This window comes from Neurospora crassa, linkage group IV (assembly GCF_000182925.2).
Source record: "Neurospora crassa OR74A linkage group IV, whole genome shotgun sequence".
NCBI lineage: Eukaryota > Fungi > Ascomycota > Sordariomycetes > Sordariales > Sordariaceae > Neurospora > Neurospora crassa.
This window is the reverse complement of record NC_026504.1, coordinates 5,282,191-5,303,600: the sequence shown is the minus strand read 5'-3', so window position 1 is coordinate 5,303,600 and position 21,410 is coordinate 5,282,191. Positions and strand designations below refer to the sequence as shown.

The window sequence follows — 21,410 nt, the reverse complement described above, 5'->3', positions numbered from 1 at the left end:
ACCTACATAAGTCAACCACTTGGAAAAAAATAAAAATAAAACAGGAAAAAAACGGAGTGATCAACTCAAGGCATATATCAATCAGCCCGTCTTCACAGCCTCCGGCCTCAAAACGTGCCGCAAACATACACCCACACCCGACGGACGGATCGCCAGCAGACAGCCTGCCTATTTTCCATCCCTGCGATCCATCCGAGACTGAGTCGAGCACAAGAGAGACTGTAGCCAGAGATGATGCTGGGATGGGGAAAAACAACGAAGCTCTCTAAAAGTGCGCCTATCGAGCTCTGAAGGACTCTCTCTGCCTTACTCTTTTCTTCTTCTTCTATTTTTTTTTTCTTTTTTTTTTCCCCCCTGAGGACCGACCAGCACGGAAAAAAGCTGTGATCTCGTCTCAATTTTGCCCAGTTCCCCAAACCTGTTTAGCCCCTTGGACCCCCCAATATTTTTCGCAATCTGTCCGTCTCATCATTTCCACCATTCGTTTTCTCTATACTCAGCTCTGGGGAAAAGGTACGGAGCGCGAACGTGACAACGGCGCTCCAAGTCTTCGTTGATGCGTAGGTAGAGGCACTACTGACATGGAAACACAGTGACTTATTTTTGTTTTTCTTGCTTTTCTTTGGCGAAAACAAAAAGAAGTACGGTAGTAATAAAGCCAAGTAATGGAAGACTAAAGGTAGGTAAATGAAGACAGAACAAATGGAAATAGAAGAAAAAAAAAACCCCGGGTATCCTTTGCAAATGCCACGCAATATTTCATATGCCAATGAACCAGTACTGACCCTTGATCCTTGCCCTTTGTCTTTGCCTTCCATGTTTTTCCCATTTTCCGCCTTTAGACCGACACCCATTTTGATATCCCTACAAGAAAAAGGAAGAAAAAAAGAAGAAGATAAACACAGTAAGAAACGAAATGAGGGAAAAGACATGGCCAGCAAGTAAATTTTTTTGTGGAAATTGTTCGCTCCATAAATTTGGCGACGGACAAGAATGGTGAAGAAGAAGAGAAGAAAAAAGAAACTGCAAACAAACAACAATAACAGGGGAAGAACGATAAGTGTTCCTTCGCCGATTTGCCCTGTATCCCTGATCCCTTTAGGTTACTGTACTGTCTTATCCTTGACCCGACCCAAGCCCCTGCCTGTCCGATGTGTGTTGCCATTGAAATCCGCGACAAAAATCAGCGCAATGAAAGCAATGAAAATGTCCATCATCATTAGTATCGTCTGTAGCCATCTCCACGTGTGGGCACACATAGGCTCGTCCTCCCATATCTTCTCGTTTCCACAAGTGGTGACTGACATCGTCTTGCTTGAGTGAGTGAACGTCAATCAGCTCAAGACAATATAAATGCCTTTTCACCCTATTCACGGTCTTCGTTTTTAACATCTCTTCTTAGACGACATCACAGTGCTCCTGGATCATGATACAACGGTTCCATCCGGACGGCAAATGCCACTCCTTTCCAGGAGTCTATGTCATATTCATTGTTGAAGATGGCGGAATGCTGGTAGGGTAATACCCACTAGAGCTGTTTTTGCCCTCAAATCTTCCGCAGCGTTGCTGCGAGTAGTAAGAGCTGACTGGTGGATAAAACATACTGGGAAGGCCGTTCTCCCCCTCGGGCTTGACTTTTGTCGGATCATAGCCGCTGGACATGGAGGGAACCGTGTTGCTCTCTGTCTCCGTGCGGCTGTGGGAGAACAGTTCCACCTGTTGATGTCTTGGGTCCGCGTGCTCACTCTCGTAGATCGTTGCAGGGAAATATTGGTATCCCTTGTGGTCCGTCATCGACTTGGCTTCGTCATGGGACATCATGGGTTCCATGGTGAGCTCATGGTGATGCCGTGCTCCATAGCCACCTCTCGGATCACCGAATTGCGTGAAGCCGCCGGGGAGCATCGTGCCAGGGTGATAGTCGCCACCAGGTCCGAGGACTGAAGAATAACCACCGCCGATGCTACCGGCGCCGGAGCCCCCTGGCCCGCTGCTAGTGCTTCCTCTCCTCTCATTCTGATAGTGACCTGGAGACCGTCCGCGGACGATCATCTTGGCTGACTTCCTGTAGGCTACCTTGATGTAATTTTCTGCCCCTCCCTGGCTTCCAACATCAGCCCATAGCTCGACGATGAGGTGGTAGTATTGCTGAGCAGCCCTCCTCTTGCCGTTGTTCGCCGTGGCCTGCTTGAACTGTATACGCTCAAACGTATGTTCAGTGGGGAGAGGGCTTTGTTGCTGCCCGTATGGCTGGTGGTCGTATGCTCTGGACGACGAGAGACTTCCGTCGGGGTTGCTATATAATCCGCTTAGTGGATGGTGGGTTTGCTGAGCCGGCTTTGGTAGTAACCGGACCTTCTCGGGCTTAGCAACCGGCCCCTTGTCTCGCTTTGGCGTATGCTGAACCAACTCGATTGTTTGGTTATCGCTGTCGGCTACAGCTGCAGAGATGGACATGGCAAAGCCATAGACTGTATAAGGCTGTGGGGATCCAGTCTGAACGAATTGGATCTCCGTGGTGGGAAGGTTGGGGGTTAAAGAGAAGGAGCAAACACAGGAAAAGTAGTTGCGCCTGTAGCAAGTCCACTGCTCCTCGGCAAGGAAGAATCCCTTGTCGATAATGCCGCTAATCTCCACCTTGATGGGTGTTGCTTGAGGGCCTCCATATGAAAGGACACCGCACTCGACGATGCTGGTAAGGGGGGGTATGTTGGGTTGGGTCTTTGACCCGTATGTGCCGTCCATCCTGTGTGTGTTGTAGGTTGCCGGACTGGGAGTGGGCGATAGTGGATGCCGTCTCGAGGTTATGCCGCCGAAGGATGGGGAGCGTGGAATGTGATGGTCTTGCCTTCTGAAGGTTGGCGTCGTGGTTGCGTAGCTGTCTCGAATGCTGAGCTGGGAGCCTGGGTGCGGCAATGCGTTGGATCGAGGGGCATGTGCCATGCCCGAGGCAGAGGTGCTACTAGTTGGCGTGTAAGCCTCGGGAAAGGGGTGGTGTTCCATGGCACGATGGACGGAGGTGGTGCTTGGGGGAAAATATTTGGTGTGGAGGCTCAAAGAGGAGGGGAGACGTGACACATACTTGGAGCCCAGTCGAGGCCTGACGTCCAGGCTAGTGGAATAAACAGTGGGAGCGGTAGGAAAATAGCCGTGGGCACCTCCGTCAGTGTAGCCGGTTGGCGGAGGGATCGGTAGGGGGTTCAGGCTTATGAAGGAAGGCTGAGGCGGCGCCTCGATCGTCGACAGCGACGCGGTATTGTCTGTATAGCTGTTTGAGTGAGAAGAGCGGATGGGTTAGCAACAGGTACCTCGACTGTAGAACGTCTTGCTTTGGCTAGATTGCCGAGAAGCCAACCACCCCCGGACTTGAGGTGTCTGCCTGTCGTGCACCTCGATGGTACAGAGCTCCTGCTTGCCTGGCAAGGTGCTCCACGCCGCTTTTCTTGCTCGGACTGGCTGGCTGACTGGCTGGCATTCAGTCTTCGCGCACCAAGCTTATCTGGCTGCCACTGCTCGCAGCTTCTCGCAACCTGAACGCTGTGTACTTTGATGCAGCGTTCAGGTTTCCCATGCGAGACACAAGTGCGCCTGTAGGACGGGGCTGCGGTAGCTCCCACAACTCTCTGGTTGTACTGCCAACACTTGGCGTTGCACAGCTAGCGATGCCGACAGGATCGGAACCGCGAACACAGCGTCTTGCGGCAGGGCAACTTGCGCAAGTGGATGTGGATCGAATGAGAGCGACAACAATGGCGAGAGCGGTAATCTGGGTACTCTAACTTGCTGATAGGCTGTAAACTGCGATGAGGCAGAGCTAGCGCCGAAAGCAAATACCCATGTTTTTCAGAGGTTTGATCCTTTGCCTCGTCTCCCCTACCCCTAACGACAACGGTTCTTTTGATCGAAGGCGTAATTGTTGACGAATGATGGATGGCAAGAGTGGCGGGAAGGTAGAGGTATTGCTCTTTTTCTTTTGTTTACTTTCGGTGCTGCCGCAAGCTACCTCGCCAGTGGTGAACGGGAAGAAGCAAAATAGGTGAAGGAGATTGAGAAAGATGAGTAGAAAGTGGAAACCGGGTAACGGTAGCAGCCGGCGGTCCTGTTGTGAGGTTGAGGTAGGGTAACTCAAAACCGGTAGCTCGTGTGATATGAGATAGCCGTTGATGGTAACGGCCTTTGTGACGGGGAGATCGGGGCAGGCGGGGAGAAAAGACTAAGAAATGGGAAAGTGTGTGCGGAGAGCGGACCGCGATATGGCTTTTAACGCTGACAGGAGCTTAGTGTCCGTTCCTCCGCTCCATTCGCATGGATACGGGTTGCGGGAGCTTCGAATTTGCGGTGCCTTTCGGTGAAAATTGGCAAGGGTAAGAGGCGGGCAAGGGTAGCTAACTCTGCCCACTGGTGCTGAAGAATGATGGAAAAAGGAAAGAGGCCGGGTAGGATGCAGGACAACTACATACCATGCCGGGTATGTTTAACCACTCCGCTGCCCTTGTACAGTTCGTGAAAAAGATACTTTGTTGCGAGGTAAAGGTAAGGTACGGAGACGAACCGGTCGGAGTTACCTTGACAGATCACTCACTGTCATACTACCACCGTGTGATGCAGAAGAAACGGACAGTGCCAGTGTGAATACTGACACTGAGATGCGATTTGATCCTCCACTCACCAGGGTGCAGAAAGGAAGGGGAAGCAGAGAACGATAGCACAGAGCCAATGAATCGACACGTAAGAAAGCTTGTAGTGTAGTGTAGTTACTTACCGCATGTCGGCTGTGGTTGGGGGGATGTCGAGACCGTAGTCAAGCTCGGCAGACGGCCCAAAGTCCTGCTAAAAATACAGCGTCAGTCAGATTTCTTTTGCGAACTGCCCCTTTTAGTTTCATCTGATTCCTGGGCATGTCATATGCTTCCATTCCTCACTTGTCCCATGTCTTCCGTCCGACAGCGAGCAACAGCAAGATGAGGCAAGCAAGCAAGGCATGATTTAATGAAAAGCCAAAAGATAGATTAGTCGTCTGCCGTTTGTAGGCAAGGTAGAGTGTTCAGTGAACGGTCCTAATCGGTCGTGCGGGGTGCAACATGACAAGGCGGCTGTGGCACGGCTTCAAGAAGCTCGTGATGATGTACCCATCAGCTATGTAAGCGTATATGGATGCGGTGCCAGACGACTAGAGGAGCATTGAGCCAAGTGATAGTGCCGTTCCTGGACCATGACGATGGCTGGGCTACCAAGAGCCATCGGAATTGCTAGGAGAGTCTAGAAGAAGCCGCAAGAGTAAATGTTAGCGAATAAACACCACAATCACCACGCTATAATGCTACCTAAACAAGTCGCATCGGTGATAGGTATCGTTCACGAAACAAAGGGGCTGAAAGGGAGATAACATAACGGGAGCGAGACGTGCCAATGGGAGGAAACATGTACAGATTCGAGGAATTTCGAGGACGGGATAGAGTAGGGAAATCAATCTTCTGGTCCAAAGTGGGAGGGAGGCAACATGATGTTTGCTCGCTGAGCTGCACTGTTGTTGCATACCTCATCCACTCTCATTCCGTCTTGTCCTGTCCTGTCCTGACATGCTAGTGCTTGTTAACCTAAGCAAAGCTTAGGTACAGTGTACCAGACGACGCCCCCAGCCGCGCAACGGCAACAGGGGAGCCATGAACAAGAGGTAGGCTGACAGGCAGAGAGGATGGGTTTGATGAGACTACAAGTACACACATGGTGGTACAAGCAGATACCGCCTGCCATGCAGAGGTACATCGAGTCCTAAACAATGAGCTTGCAGTTGGCCGTCTGTAGCCCGGCCAGACCAGTCGGAACAAGAGCAACACGGGATACGTTTTGTAGGGTTGCCCCACAAACGATCGGGATGGAACCCTGCCGTCGTACAAAACGCGCCGAGAGCTGCATCAACTTGTTCCTTTCGACTGATGCTCTGAGGGCGTGTCCAGTACAGATCTTCCAACGCCTGCCCGAGAGCGCTTGCCCAAGATAGAAACTGGAGACGTCGGGAAAACTCACAGACTGTGAGCCAGGGCATCCGTCAGCCAGCGAGAGGCCGCAAGACCAACATGGTGGGCCGGACTAAAACAAGCTAGAAAAGCGGAATGGAGCGCACTGGCGACCGAATATGGAGTCGATGTGCAAGTCTTGTCAAGAAAAGAATCAAGACACAGCCGGGAAAGACCGAAGAACGTGAAAATTGTGCAGGAGGGGGTGGGGGACAGGATCATCACAACGGAACTGCCTTTCACTAACCTGTAGAATTGAACATAACCCATTTATTTCGTCTGCGCCGCCGCTAGCTACCGCAATGGAAGGCCCCGTAGGTTTTCACCGATGAGTAGCCGCGTATTTGTCGTTAAAAACTCGGCCTATTTGTCTTGATTGCGCTTATATTGATGTCATCCAACCTAGCCCCGGTACAGCCGAGAAAGATTTCGCATGCTGTATAGATAGCTGTCGGCTGGTTCGATCGCCAAAGGGTCCAGGCCTAGGTCCAGGGTGCTGCATACGGCCGCAGTGGCCGCAAGAATCAAGGGTCGGATGGGATAGGCGGGCAACGCAGATCAAAACCATGTTGTATCAGGATTTTAAAGGAAAAAGCAACGTGAATTAGATGGAATGAGTGTTTACCTTTGAAAGCGGCGGATTCATACGAGGCTCGTGAGTGAGAAAAGTTCGCTAGTGAGTGCGTTCCCTATACAAAGTCCGTCTCCGGGGAGTCAGTCAGTGAATATCTTCCGCTACAGTGCCAGTGCTGCCCCAAAGGTGGTGGAAAAGGAGGCGATCTCACGCCCCGATTGGGGTTAGACCTTCCAGGCGAGCCGTAACAGGAAAAGAGAGCAAGTGGCGAGTATTGGGGTAGAAGGGAATCCAAAGGCCATGCCTCAATTCCATCGCCTGTCCTCATCCTCATCCCCTCCCTCTTCACCTCCTCCTTCCTCTGTTGTTTTCTTCATCCTCTTGCTTCTCGACTCAACAGCTCAGAGTGTATTTCTTTCCGATGTCGCTTGCTAAAACTTGGTCGAGGGTTTGATTGGTTGACTGACCTTGATATGCGCCCCTGTCATGCCAAGCGGTCAATCTACACTGTATCGCGACGAGAAAACAGCGGTTGGTGCTTGCGTCGCTATAACCTAAGGATAGAAAAAAAAAAAAGGTCCTGTTAACGTACTGATCAAGCCGCCGAGCTCCTCTACAAAGGGAGCTTTGGTATGAGCGTGTATAGGCAGATATATCAGGATGGAGGGTACGGGCAAGAACGTGGGCAAGGAGCGAGAGGACAAGCTCGCTGACACAGTAAGCGACGAATGGACCAGATGGCCCGAAACGTGATCTGAATCTGTAGCCGGAGCTACGAGATCCAGGCCTCTCTTTCGCTCATGAAAAATTGATGTCGTTGGAGGAAGCTGCTGTTTCCTTTTTCTTTTTTTTTTCTTTTTGCTTTTTTTTTCTCGGGGAGGATTTTTCTTTTCCTTTCGACCTTTACCCCTAGCTCCTCATAGCTGGCTCGATGTCCCAAGTTCCTGCCGGTATCGCAGCGAGGGCTTCTAGCCCGACCATCACGGACAGCGTTTTGAAAGGGGTGATGCACTAACATGCAAGTCAGAGAAGAAGTGTGTGCGCCTGGTCGGGATCAGTGCTTGTCCTACGTGACCAATGTCCGCTCCGATTGCTCAAAATGATAATACGTGCAGGAAGAGTGGTCGCTGCAGCCGGGAACCACAACCCTGGGTTTATCGGTCCTTCCAAACAGGGCTCCGGCCGATAGAGAGAGAACGGGGAAGAAAAAGAAGAGAAACAGGCTGCCAAAACTCATTATCTGTGATTCACGTCATTCTCAGCTCACCTTGTTTGAAACTTTTTTTTAAGTCCCTCAGACTCCGGTCTGGTATCTTTGCGAGATGGGTGCGTCGAATAAGTGCCGGGTTATGGCTCGCGAAAAATGCGGCGCGGTAGATGAGAGGCTTGCCCGATGTTGTTGCGGAGGATGTGGAGATCGGAAAAAGAAGTCGCTCTGGAGATTCGCTCGGTGGTGCCGTAGCTGTGGCAAACTTGTTTAGAAATTTCCCTCGACCATGTGTTTCTCCGAGCAACGATAGCGACCAAAATTCTAGGCTGTCCCCAGCGTGTCTTCGCCTAATGAACAAGACAATGATGCCGTATAATCTGGTCGAGGGGAGTGCAGGATCGCAAGTACGTGGCTTTCTGGTGCCCTCGATGGGGACCCCGGGTGCGGTGGCTTGAAGAGGATCGTACAGAGGTGGCAACAAGAGCAGCGAAGGGAGTGCGGGAGTTCGTTCGGAAGTACGTCCAGCACAGCGGTGAGTCGTACAGGCAGAATGTGTGTATCGCCAGGCTAGGGCTTTCAGAACGCCAAAAAGCTCGTAGAGTAAAGGGAAAACCAAAAGATGCAGGACGAGATGGTCAGAAGGGATAACTACACCTTCTTAAGCCCAAGCACAAACAAGACGGGTAGCGCAGGGATTTGAGACAACGACGATGGGACACATGGATGCGGAGAGAAGTCAAGAGTCCCCGGTCTTTTAATCTCAAGACAAAGCCTGATGTCCTTTCTCAGACGAGGCGATTAGGGGGACCGCACTTTTGGTTGGCAGTCTTATGCAGTAGCAGCCAGAGACTATGATGACCTGTGGAAGCCCACGTGTGAGTCTGGGTAGAGGGTCCCCCATCAGCCTACTCCGGTGATTGAATCGAAAACACTACGCAAGATTTCAAAGCAGGGGGCCGCTCGAGTCACAAAACATCACTTCTTCTTGTCTTGACCGATCACTTGATGGTCGACCGGCATGTCAATACAGTTGACATGCTTTCTACAATTGCTTTTGGGCAAATAAGGAAAGCAAGCAAGGATTCACCAAACATATCGGCGCGAGGTGACGGCTGGGCGATGTTGTGATGATGGTGCTGCCCCAAAGGTCCTGATCTTCCACTTGCCTCATCGTTAACCTTGAAATGTTGAGTTGTATCCGTTGCGATACCGTAAAGACCCGTATTTACCAGCGATAAACATCCGCAATCTTGAGATCGAGGTATCAAAAGGTTCCGCGCCAGGGTAAGTCGCTTCTCTGCTGGCTTCTTTGGAAACCTCGTCTTCTATGCATCAGGGTATGCACGTATCCTCCATCCAAGGACTTCTACAATGCGCCACAAACATCTGTTTTGATTTGAAGAGAAACCCGCCGGGCAAGGAGTGATGCCCCAGAGGCGGGTAGGTGCAGACGGTTGACAGGCTTTGGGCCACTGAGAGTTGGAATCCTGCCACCCTAATCGGATGTCCCAGTCCTTAAGCCCAGGACTGCTTCATCAAGGTAGATTGCTGCAGTAAGTTCGCCTGCGCAGTTCTTTGGCTGACTGCCTGCATCACTCAAAGTCAGGCGTTGGTCATGAAGAGGCGGAAAGGTGAGAACAGGGTCAGGCCAAGGTTCAACCCACAACGGACCAGACATTGCGAGCCAGAGGAAGGGGATGTTCCGTATTGCAGTAACGACGTGCCAGCGCAGAGCTGAAGGCCCAGTCCAGAAATGCAGCACGCCTTCAGCTTTCGGCCCTATAGGTTTGACGTGTTCGGCAACGGCCGAACAAAGCTCTTGCAGGGAGGCCAAATCAAGGCCATACAGGTCTGTCTTACTCGATGGAGCAGGGCCCCTTGTACCGACACGTGAGGTATACAGTCGACGATGTAGTTCCTCTTCGAGACACGGGTCCAGATATGCCTCTTTTCTGTTTCCAAGAACCTCTAGGCCATGATCCCGACGTGAAGCCTCACAGGCAGCTTTGGACGGGCACCTCTTCAGACACAGCCGTTGGAGTGGCCCGGGCGATACGTCCGTTACTAGGATTGTGATGCACGCCATCGAGAGAGCATGCAAACTGCCCGGGGCCCGGCAAGGTAGTGTTCAGTGTCCCATCTCTTTCTTGCCCCCATACACCAAAGATCAAACGGGTGAGGGGATGCTCTGCGGTAGGGAGGTCAGCAGCTGGGCTGAGTGAAGTTTGTTTTGCTCCATGATGCCTTGGATTTGCCCGTTTCAGCATTGGGGTCCAATCATGTCTAGCTGTGTTTGGACCACCATTGGTGCCTCTTGACTGAGGTTTAACGAGACGACGGGCAAGGGGGGGGACGAATGATCAAATCTGGGAGGCACGGACGAAAATACCGCTCGGCCGTTCTTTTTCCCCCTCGCCAAAAGCGTGACTTGGCCGTACCGGTACCATTCTCCTTGTTATTGCTGCTGCTGCTGCTGCCGCCATTGCTGATCTGATGGTTGCTCTATCGCGTGGCCAGTATGAGCTGATGCTGCCGATCCATGAGAAAAGGGGTGAGTGGACGAAAGGCAGGAGGTCGTTTGTGCAGGTTTCCGTCTTTCTTCGAATAGATGCATGTGTCCAGCCACCAAACCCGAGGCTGGCGCTAGGCTTGCTGGCGTAGAGCGCTCCAATGACTCCATAGCCGAAGGGGGCAAGATGTTTATCCAATTGTTTCAGATGAAATGTTCTTTCGGCCGTTTCGTCTGCTACCCGGGGGGGTCCAGGCAGGCTCGGCCAGCCATTGGCTGAGGTCTTGCGCAGAATGACAAAAGAGGTACTCGGAAGAACTGCTTGTCCTTGAGGAAGCAGGTCGCTTTCCTAGCTGATCCGAGGTAATTAGAGGTGGTGGTATGGCTTTGCGTTCCTGTTTCGACGATAGCGATTCTCGGATGAGGGTCGTTGTAGTATATTATCTTTGAGTTGTTGAAAACTGACCATACGCAAGCGGCTAAGACTTGGCAGACGAAGAGGTTATGGCAACAGGTCTTCTCGGTATCAATGACTGCCTCAGCGATCGGTTCGGGCCGCTGAGCGAAACGGCTCAGGTTGCGTTGGCGTCCAGGTTCCGGCTCAAATAAGAAGCGCACAAAGCTAAAGGTTTTGTGAGCGCAGCAGATGTTTGTTCTTCTAGAATGTGCTGGGTGCCGGTTTCATGAGGCATTCCACACACCAGCCTTCAGGAACACTGCACCTGAATCTAGCAGAGCAGGCCGGCAGCCTGGCAACAGGGCAATAAGGGGCAGCATGAACAGCAGTACTACACAATGTCAGCATGGCAGCTAAGCAGTCTGCAAGCCTGCTGGGCGGATGGTTGGAACACAAAGAACGCCCTCGGGGGCTTGTTTTTGGCGCACCCCATATTTTCCCACACCTCTTTCGCTGCAAAAGAGATCTGTGCCATGTGACACATCACTTCCCCGGCTTTCGAAATCTCCAGGGTCCTTGCGTGGGAAACATGGATGGCAACGACGGTTTGGCAACAATAGTGATGAGGATGGCGTGATATCGATGATATGACAGTGTGGTGATGGATGAATTAGGTGAAAGGTGCTACCGAGTTGCAGGCCATCCGTATAAGTGAAGATATTCGGACTTGACACCTCTAGTCAAGCCCATTGGCAACATGGTCAAAGCCCCTAGGGGAAAAAATGGGGTTAGCGTCAGTAATAGGCTGAATTGGGACTGTAAGAGTAAGGTGTACCTTGAGCCCTAGAAACGACGACGGAGCCTCCTAGCCCTGGCTGTCTCACCTCTTTAGCAGTGTATTCACTGGAATGTGTCTGCTTCTTCTGTTAGGGTGCATGAACCCGCCCTCATTGGGTAATTAAGCTCAGATGCCGATACTTTCTCTCTGGACGTAGGTAGCTTGTTCAGTCACTGCCACAGGCCACAACTTGTGGATGTGAACCAACCGAATGCAGAGGTCATGACCTGGAGGTAACACATGTCCTGCAGCCACTGCTGCAACGAGACTGTATCGCGTCTAGAGTACCTAGATAGAAAGTCAATCAGAGTCGGGTCGGGTTGGTTTTTTGTTTATATGAGGCAAAGGTTACCCGCCCAGTTGCCTACATGTACCCTGATATTCGACTGAAGAGAGATGGGGAGCTGGGAGAGACAGAGATTCTGAAAGCTGATCGCCCATGCATGTTGATCCGACTGGAGCATGCAAACGGGCTGTGAAGCGCCATGAACAAAGATGCAGACGAAGGTCACCCATCCACCAAATTGAAAAGATGAGAACATGCAAGTCAGCATCATCCGTCCTCCGAGACGGGATGGGCGGTCGAAACTGAAGGGTTGGTTCGTTGGAAAGACGACGGAGCTCAGATCCCGGCGCGTGTGTCTGTCGAGATTGAGAATCTCTCAAGCCACGGGCAATCCGGGGAATGGATACCGACCTGTGTACAGCTGAGCTGGGATGTACCTACACGTACTACTTCAGGTTCAGAGGCCGTCATGGCTGATGAAACCGGAAGCTGCTAATGCCTCCAAAGAATGGCTCCTGGAAAGAGACACGGATTTAGACACACCAGTACCTTCCATCAAATCTCCTGCTTTGATGAGTGAAGTGAACTGAAGCGTCTGTCCATCTTGCGGAGTGGTTGAAATTGGACAAAGTTCAAATGATCGAAAACCAAGGCCAAGCTCCTTCCTTGCTTGCCTCCGTTGCGGCGACAGGGGGCAACAGCACACCTGCCGACGACCGAGAGAACCCCAGAGCACCCCCACTTTGACAAGGCCTCTACCTATCTTCGCATTCTGAGTGGACGATACCGTATCCATCCTATCTTGGCGTGCTTGGCTCTTTCTCCGCACCGTAACTACTCAAGACCCACTTCGAGAACCTCAACGTCCAAAATTTGACGGGTCCGGGTCGAGGTCTCAGAAACGAGAGAGCCAGAAGATGGAAGGCGCAGAGTGAACTAATTCATGTCTTCTGTCATGGACCCTGTACTTCATGTGGTATGTTCCTGATTGAGCACCTCTTTCTTTTGGACAAGTAGACCTGGACCAAGTCACATGGCAAGTGACGGCTTCGTCCTCCGATCACGACGGAGAGGAGAGTCTCATTCAACACAGTGCCAGCTCCTCGGCTCTGGCTGCAACTGCCCTCTTGGGCTTTGCAAACCGAATTCAGTTACGCGCGTCGACGAATCTTAATTTGAATATGGGGATTTTCGAATGGGAAAGAGCTCGGGACGAAATCGAACCATCCTTACCTCTACATAGTAGGCTGGCAATCTCCTTCCATCGATCCTGGAGGTGGAGGATACCTACCTCTACCTACCTACCTAGTACCTCTATCGGGCTTTGCTCTCGGGGAGGGTAAGGGGCGCTTTCCATCTCTGTTGCGGCCAGTTGCAGCCTACACACAGAATTGAATCCAGTTCCGAAGGGAAAATAAGGAAAGTGAACAAGGTGTCGTTCCTTCCGTCATGATACCTACCATACTTTCCATACGATCGCATTCACCTCACACACTCGGTCACTGCGGCAATCGATCCAGTCCCATTCATTTGGGAGACACGGACATCGCCCATCGCGTTGGACTTGGCGATTCAGTTCTGTCGACACTCAACAGTAGCAGCAGTTTCCCACTCCATTCTGTCATGGAATCTCGCCCACGAAGTGGAAATGATTCGCTCTTGTCCCTCCCTTCAATCGCACATGACGAGACGACATCGTTGGAATCACAGAACTAAAAGTATCGCCAGATTCATTCATTCCCTCCACAATATGCACAATCCTCTCCTTCACAGCACCACACCTACCTAGGCTGGATCTTGTTGGTGCGGATTATGCTCGTTTTACCAGGCCAGCGCAGGAAATCGCTCCTTGGTCTCATCCTGTCGCACAGTTTGTCTCTCTCGGTACTTGCGATGGAACAAATGAGTTTATTGCGAACCCATGTTACCCGCTTCGTCCCCCAGACCAGACTCCTCCTGCGTGTTCCGAATTCCGTGACTGGCTCCGACACCAGGTACAGTCTGGTCGCTGCTCGAAAAGTAAAGAGGCAGGAGAGAGGAAGGTATACATCACGCCATTCCGGTTCCTTAACATTTCTGCCCTCAATTTGCACCACACACTGCTAGCAGTTGGTGCTGTGTCATTCCCGAGACCTTGACCCAGCACGAGATATCGACCGGATCCAATCAGCATTTGCCGCGGCCCTTTTTTTTCAAAACTCCTGACAATCCACTGATGCTTTCCCAGGTATTCGTCGTGATCTGCCCTCACCGGTCGTAGGTCTCTGTCCAACCCGGCGGTTGCTTCACCGGCGACGATTGGTTGATTCACCAATTCTCATCCCCAGAGGGTGTGAAGCTGGACCAGGATGTGACGCGATTCTATGCAGACATTAATGCGCCCGGTCTCCTTTTGTCTCCTCACCGATGAGTCAAGACGGTCCAGAGTATTATCCAGGGCTTGCCGTTTGCTTGCCTGTTGCCCTTAGCAAGGCTTCGGTTCGACACGTCTGCCTCCGCACCCGTCCGCCTGCATCAGAATCCAGGACCTTTTCCACCCTCTGCGATGGTCAGCTTCTACGGGGGTTCGAGCCCGCCGCTGACAATGGCTGACATGCACGGAGATCAAATCATGAAATTCCACCGGGCATACAGACATACTGTAAGTGCTGTTAGGCACGAACAGCCGCTTCCTCACGCAACACATGCCAGGTAGCCCCGCATATCTGCTGGAGGTACAACGAGTGTGACCCATCTGTGTCCTGGCTATAGGCACTCATCAGCTGCTTGGCCTATCTAGGACAGAGAAGCCGCTTCCCGGTTGGTTCCCGGAGGTTCCTGGGCACCTTCAACAAAACGGTACGAGCAGAGACATAGCCGTCACGGCCGGTACAAGACCACGCTTTGATGGTATCAAGTCCTTCGGCATAACTTGGGTCCCAAATGGGTTGGGAAAAACAGACAGTCACCCAATAGCGGTCTCGAGTCTGGTTGCAGCAAATTGTGACAAGCTTGACTAACACGGAGGGCTTGTAACGCTGGAAAACCTTTCCATTACGTGACAGCCAAAACAAGGCTAAGATGGTGAGCCGTGCGCTTGTTCTCAAGCGGACATGTTACGGCGACTGATTGTTGAGTGCTTAGGCAGTCTGTCCGCAATCAATCGCCCGAGCATATTTGGAGATCTTTTGATCGGATATCTGGATGTCATTTTCCCAAGGTAAGTGGGTTCGATTACACTCCAAGGTAGGCCATTTAGCTGGGAGGCTGGCATCCCATGCTTCCTTTGTACACTGACTGTCGGTCTCCCAGTTGGTTTCTGTTTCCCGTCTCACGGGTTCTTGATGTAGGCCATGATGCCGTTCAAGTCTGGTGGCAGTCTGGCGTCACATCGGTTTAACAGGTCCGTTGCGCGTCTTCAATACGGCTAATCAAGGTCGACTCCCTGCGAAGCTCATCAAGCGAGATGGCTTTGCCATCTCTGGACTTGCTATTCGGTTATTGCGGTCAACAAAGAACATCAATGGACTTGGCGTCGAGGAAGACCGGAATCCCCTGCGAATGAGCATCAAGGATTTATTGATATCATGGGGTATTTGAGATTCTTACCGCATACCCAAGGTGTTGAGAAAGGCAAACATACGAAAACACGCAAAGGCTTCAGAGCTTACATGCGATGTGTTCACTGCACCCTTACCAAGCGTAATGGCTTCGGTTGCCTACCTGCTCGAAGGGGCTATAGATCGTCCAATCAACAAACAAGACGGGTGTAGGTGTAACTACGCCGCCTCTCCATAGAAAGCGTCTTCCATTTCCACCCCAACTCGACTCCGACGTCTGGACAGACGCATCCCGACGCTTGGTACGTGCATTCATATCGACATGTCCGTCATGGTCGTTGCAATCGGGCAATCACCGGTCGTTCTTTTCAGCAACTGAATTGATACGGCAGTAAGGCGTCGAAGCATGAAGCTGTGTGCATTCTCGTCCCGGACCCTCCTCCCTTGACGCAATTTGGCCATGGAGTGGAAAGAATAAGGAGCCATGTACGAGACCACCCTCCTGGGAATGGTCACCACATACCCGAACTTGCGCAAGTCGCTGCAGACGGGTATCCTCAGTCCACGACCGCTACAACTACCGAGCCAGGGGCTGCCTGTGGTGCTTGGAGCTCTTTGAGGACACTTTGGGCTAATTTGAGTTTGCCAGAGGTTGCTCAAACATTGCCTTCGTCTCCGAATCTAGGTTTGTTTTTGCTACGACTTCCAAATTCGATCGCTAACCCCTTCCAAATCCGGCCCTCTAGACTTCAATGTTTGTTCGACTCTGCCACGACAGACAGGACCGCATCCTTTTGCCACCGAATGCCCCGCCGAGACGAACCATAGATTGCACCGCCGCAAGCGTCATGCCGTGACCGAAGTGGGCTCCTTCGGTCTAGCCCAAGGTGGATAAAGAGACTATCACAAGAAAGAGCTTGGCAAGGCAGGCTTCCTGGAGGAGCGAAATACCGTCCCCATGATGATCTCAGACCGGCTGGATGCTTACGTGGCGCATACTCCGAAGCGGGTGGAATCTTCTTGAGTTGATTTCATGGGCCTGGTGAAAACCCATGAGTCTCCGGCCGCTGCGTCTCTTGCTTGTCTCGAAACCTCACCCGCATTTGTCTGTCCCACAAGCATGTCACTACACGCCTCACTTCTTGGCCCGTCAGTTACGTCGCTCGAGACGGTAGATCACGGTTACTCGATGGTAGTCCCCACTTGACCCGTGGTAATGTGTGACAGGCTTTCAGTTCGAACTTTAGGCTTGACACATTCATCGGATGATGATCTGCTTGTCTCATGGGAGGCCGTGGCCTGCTGTCAGGGAACTGCTGGTCAGACCAAGAATGGTCTAGGGTGTAACACGGCGCCGATGTGTCTCCGATTATGGCAGACGTCTTGTGTGGACATGCTGGGGGTTGAATGGCTTTCTGGGATGGCACAGGAGCTGGGCGTCAGTTCGCCCATTGATGTCCATGGTGGATTGGGGTGAGACAAGATTCAGAAACCACCCCGACTTCTTTATCATCAAATGAAGCAGCAATCTGGCGTTGCCCAGTTTGGCTCGGGAGTCTCGGAACCCGTAAGTCACCACCAAGTTGAAGGAGCGAACAGGCAATGGTGATGGTTGATAGCGTCGGAGGGCTGGTGAGCAAAGCTGCAATCAGCATATGGCTGTGCCTCCAAAATCCAGACCATGTTTACCTCCCGATGCATGGACTGTGCAACAATATCAGGTAACGGGATCTATCGTGATGGCTGGTACCTGCACGGAGAGCTTGGATGCCTGCCATGCAGAGATATCTTGGTTGGGGTAGCTTACTCACGATCCCGTTGGAGCGACACCTCCTGATGCCTCGAAACTCACCAAACATGGCACCACGACGACACGGAAAATGGGCAGCCCTTCGCACCCGATTCGTACAGAATACTCCTCACGAGGGAGGAGGATATCGGGCTTGAACACTAAAAATAGCACCGACAGATGGATGATGAAAGGGTATAGGCGCCTCGTTCTCGATGCATGCGAGGTCCGGACACGAGATCACACTCCGATTAGGGCGCGCACGTTCTGGGGCCCTCGTAGGCGGTCGATCTTCCGATATGAAGATGCAGAAGGGTTTTTTTTTTCTTTTTTTTTTTTCTTTTTTTTTTTTTAAATCAGCAAGTGCAGAAAAACGCCCGGGATCATCTCGATTGCTGGCCATGTCGGGTCCGGGATGAGGCCTTCGGTCTCGATGGTATGATCAGGGGTCTTGCAACTAAGCTGACGATCGAGCTGGCATGCGTCGTTCAGTTGCGTCACTTGATTGGCAAGCCCGAGATGTTTTGGGGAGTATTTTCATCAGACTGTCGTCTATGTGAAGCAATAGTCACGGACCAATATTCGGCGCAAGACAATCCTCAAATCTGCCCGGACAAGCCACCCATCTTGCGGCTTATCGAAGGCTTCGGGAAGCCAAGCCAATCCGCCATGGGGATGGCCGCGCAAAAGGTAAACAAGAGTTCCGAAGCTAGCGAGAACATCAAGGGTCTTTTTCCGCTGGAGCAACGAATGCGCCAATACGATTCGAATGTATTCTCATGATCCATCTCTCCTGCTTTCTGCTCTCCATAGACGGTTAGCTTCTCAGTCAGTTTCCGGATTGTTCTCCGGTCTTTTCTGCAAGCTGCAAGGGTACGAGACACTTCAAGCCAGCTAGTCGTCCACGGGGTTTGTTTTGTGCGAGGGTGGCTTCTAGAAGGCAGAGAGGTGAAGCCACCAAAGAACAAGAGCTGGGGCCGGGCAATGCGAACGGAAGTGAAAGTCGTCAAAACATGCACCCCCTACACTACGGGCGATGATGGACGGTGCCAGGGCCCGCGACGGGATGGGCACTAGCCAACGGTCTTGTTGTACTTGGGGTTGGTTGTATGGAGGCTCCAGCGCGAGGGGGGGAGGGGGGGTCTCAGCACACCCCAGGGCATGCCCCCCGGAAGCATGACCTGCATTTGGGGACAGGGTTTGGGCGCCCGGACCCGTTCAGGGCCAGGCATTTGTTCCCACTCACCGGGATTGAGCGGTTGACCAGTCAGAGGCATCGGAGGCGCGAGAAGTCTTGGCCTCCGTGGTGTTTGCCTGCCGGTGCCGTAACAGTTCCTCACCTTGACTGTGCCTTTCCTTCCACCCATCTTCCTAGACCTACTCCTCCTCGATCATCATCGGATTTGAGTGGTTGGATGACGTACCCAAAGCTGATCCAGTCAAAATACCTTGCATGCGATGGAAGTGGCCATCCACACACGATACCGTCAGTCATTTGCACCCACGACGGTGATCCATAACCGCCCTGCAGGGCCCCATCTCGTCGTTGCCTGGAGGGCAGGCACGCACGCATTGGCCAGTTTGAAAGGCAGGGCGGGGGGACGACGACGACGACGACTCATCCGGTTTGCGACCTAGCTTACTTGACCTGCCTCTATCAACATCGAACCTCAAGGTACCTACCTCTCTCAACGTGTAAAATTACCAATACAGTCAGTTACGCGACAACAACGACAACATCATCAAGCTTGACATTTTCCCAAGTACCAAGAGATCAAAACACGTACCAACTTGAGTCACTTCACGGCAGAGGCCAATCTTGTCCAGCACAAGACACCAACTTGCAGGGTTAAGTTACCTACCTAATGCCGAAGAAAAGAGTCCATTTCAAACAATATTCCAAACCGCAGTCAACTGCTCCAGCTTCATTGAGCTCCACCGCTGCGGGCGCCGGCAGCCACAATGGTGCGTTACCTGAACTGCTACACCACCCTCTCTCTCTGTGTAGCCCGTCAAACCCATCCATCATTTCATTCCCACCCTGATAGCCAACCCTCCCTCCGTCTGTCTGCCCGCCTGTCTGTCTGTCTGTCTGTCTGTCTGTCTGTCTGTCTGTCTGCTGTCTGATCCGGTGAATGGGCGGGTGCATGACCCGCCAAATACATCGTGCTCCTCGAGCCTCACTCGGTGCCCCTGTCCGCAAAGATGTTCATACACACTGAGTGATTGATGCCAAGAGGGCTGGCATAGTTTATCTAGCATGGTCTTGTCGTACTAACACACTGGACTTTAGGTGAATCAGAAAGCCGCAGTGTCAATCAGCGGCTCGCTGAACTGCGCCGTCTCGGTGTGAACAGTAATAGTAATGCTCAAGGCGCATTAGATGTTCGGCCGACGGTGCCACCAGTCATCCGGGACATTTTACAGCTACCCGAGACACCGGCGCCTAGGCCGCGTCCGGGTCGAGGCCGGGGTGGACCCCGTGTGGATGCCACCGGTAGAAGGCTGCCTCCCGGTCCAGCCCCGCCACAGAGCTGGCTGAATCGGCCGGCACACGGGATACTTTCCACAGTGCCTCGTCAGTCCGGCTCGGACGGGCGTCGACTAGACAAATACATGCTGCCTGAGCTGTACCTTCCGGCCAAAGGTAGTCTGATTGACTTGACTCTCCGGCAGTTCGCACACAGCTGGGATTTCCAACGAGAGTATTGTCGCTACTATCTTTATCAGCATCTACCTACCCATCTCCGCGAAGCACTCGTGGCGTACCTCGGCATCTGGAAGGATCCCGGCAACGTCACTCTAGCCGATCTCAAGGCCATTCTCCTCCCTCCACAAAAGCAAGAAGGCAATGATGAAGATGAGGACGCCGAGCAGCTAGAAGAAGAAGAAGAAGAAGAAGACTACCTCGACCCCAGCATCGCCAACAAAGACTTTCGTCACCTCGACCTCTCCCACTCCATCGGCACCTCCCTCTCCCTCCGCGAACTAACCGACCTGCTCTTCCCTCCGAAACCCTCCACCACAAAACCCATCACCGCCGCCTCCCTCAAAACCGCCGAACCAAGAGACTCCTGGGAAGACTCTGCCGACGAAGAAGATGAATTCCAACCAGAACCCCCTTCCTCCTCCTCCTCCATCCCCCGCCCTCTTCTCCCAAACCTCACGCACCTCTCCCTCTCTCTCCCTCCCAACCCTCTTTCCTCTTCTACATTCACCTCCCCTTCCACCACTCCGGGTAACTACCCCTTACCCTCCTGGCGCCACCTCCTCTCCTTCGCCTCCCACCACCCCACCCTCACCCACCTCTCCCTCGCCAACTGGCCCGAACCCAGTCTCACCCCCAACGCCAAATACGCATCCTTTGTCACCGCCCAAGGGAGGAGGGTGCAATACGGCGGTACGGGTCCCTACAGCCATTCGCTCGACAACGATTGGTCGGAAGCGATCCTGGTGCTAAGGAGATTAAGTAGGGCGTGGTATAGACTGGAGTGGTTAGATCTACGAGGGTGTGGTGGGTGGTGGGAGGCCTTGTGGGCGGTTAGTAGGGGGCCGATGGGGGATATGATGCATTTGGATCAAGATGGTAGTAGTGGTGCTGGAGAGAGAGAGGAAAGAGAGGAAACAATGACGGGGGGAGGAGAAGAAGGGGATAGGGTGGATTGGAGGGTGGATTGGGGGAAGGTGGAGACGGTGGTGCTTGGTCTTGACGAGGAGGCAGGACGAGGGAAGTTCTTGGGAGGGGATGAGAAGAACGGGGTGGCGGTGATGGAGAAGGGAAAGAGATTGGAGAGACATGTGAGGGGGTTGAGGAAGGGGAGGGGGAGGTGGTTTGCTGTTTGTTGATGGGTCTGTCCTGTCCTGTTCGGATCCTAACGAAAATTGTTGTTGTTGAGAACTGTGGTTGTTGGCTGGCCGAATGGTCAGTACAGTAGACCTTGGGTATACTGTATCTGCATTCAAGTATAAATAGTATACCTTTGAATCCAGTTACTAGGTGGTTCTTGGATAAAATATTCCTAAAACACTCTATCCAATATGTTCTGAATCATTGTAAGCCTTATCATAAGTTTGTCATGGCCTTTCCTAACTACGACGAGCGGCACTACTAGACTGTCCGTGTTCGGTAAATTCTCATGACCTCCCGCTTGCCCTGTTAGCTAATCGTCGACCAAGGCTACATCCAGATGGTTCATCAACTTTGTCATGGACGAGATTCGGTAATAGATGCGGATTGAGCGAGTTAGTAAG

At 52.3% G+C, this 21,410-nt stretch overlaps 3 protein-coding genes across 5 annotated transcripts; 2 read left to right on the top strand and 1 right to left on the bottom strand.

Annotated features, from left to right (window-relative positions):
- Positions 1 to 505: 505 nt before the first annotated feature.
- fsd-1 (female sexual development-1) lies at positions 506 to 7,431 on the bottom strand. 3 transcript variants are annotated; one of them, XM_011396026.1, is made up of 4 exons: positions 7,059 to 7,431; positions 6,643 to 6,706; positions 4,763 to 4,830; positions 506 to 3,268 (listed from the first exon to the last, which is right to left on the bottom strand). In XM_011396026.1, exons 2-4 carry the CDS (start codon positions 6,661 to 6,663, stop codon positions 1,477 to 1,479), a joined length of 1,881 nt encoding a protein of 626 aa, XP_011394328.1. In that variant the 5' UTR covers positions 6,664 to 6,706; positions 7,059 to 7,431; the 3' UTR covers positions 506 to 1,476. The 3 variants fall into 3 exon arrangements, with proteins under 3 accessions (XP_011394328.1, XP_011394329.1, XP_011394327.1); XM_011396027.1 differs by lacking the exons at positions 6,643 to 6,706; positions 7,059 to 7,431 and adding an exon at positions 6,265 to 6,375 and having other exon boundaries at positions 506 to 2,962; positions 3,083 to 3,268; positions 4,763 to 5,259; XM_011396025.1 differs by lacking the exons at positions 4,763 to 4,830; positions 6,643 to 6,706; positions 7,059 to 7,431 and having other exon boundaries at positions 506 to 2,962; positions 3,083 to 4,616.
- NCU09917 (hypothetical protein) lies at positions 7,252 to 10,023 on the top strand (the record flags this gene model as incomplete). The annotated part of the gene is made up of 8 exons (XM_953110.1): positions 7,252 to 7,308; positions 7,969 to 8,205; positions 8,994 to 9,085; positions 9,204 to 9,241; positions 9,346 to 9,354; positions 9,408 to 9,432; positions 9,587 to 9,650; positions 9,802 to 10,023. The coding sequence occupies 8 exons, from the start codon at positions 7,252 to 7,254 to the stop codon at positions 10,021 to 10,023; spliced, it is 744 nt and encodes a 247-aa protein (XP_958203.1).
- Positions 10,024 to 18,534: 8,511 nt separating this feature from the next.
- NCU09922 (hypothetical protein) lies at positions 18,535 to 21,219 on the top strand. The gene is made up of 2 exons (XM_953115.2): positions 18,535 to 19,124; positions 19,453 to 21,219. The coding sequence occupies exons 1-2, from the start codon at positions 19,025 to 19,027 to the stop codon at positions 21,003 to 21,005; spliced, it is 1,653 nt and encodes a 550-aa protein (XP_958208.1). The 5' UTR covers positions 18,535 to 19,024; the 3' UTR covers positions 21,006 to 21,219.
- The last annotated feature ends 191 nt before the right edge of the window (positions 21,220 to 21,410 follow it).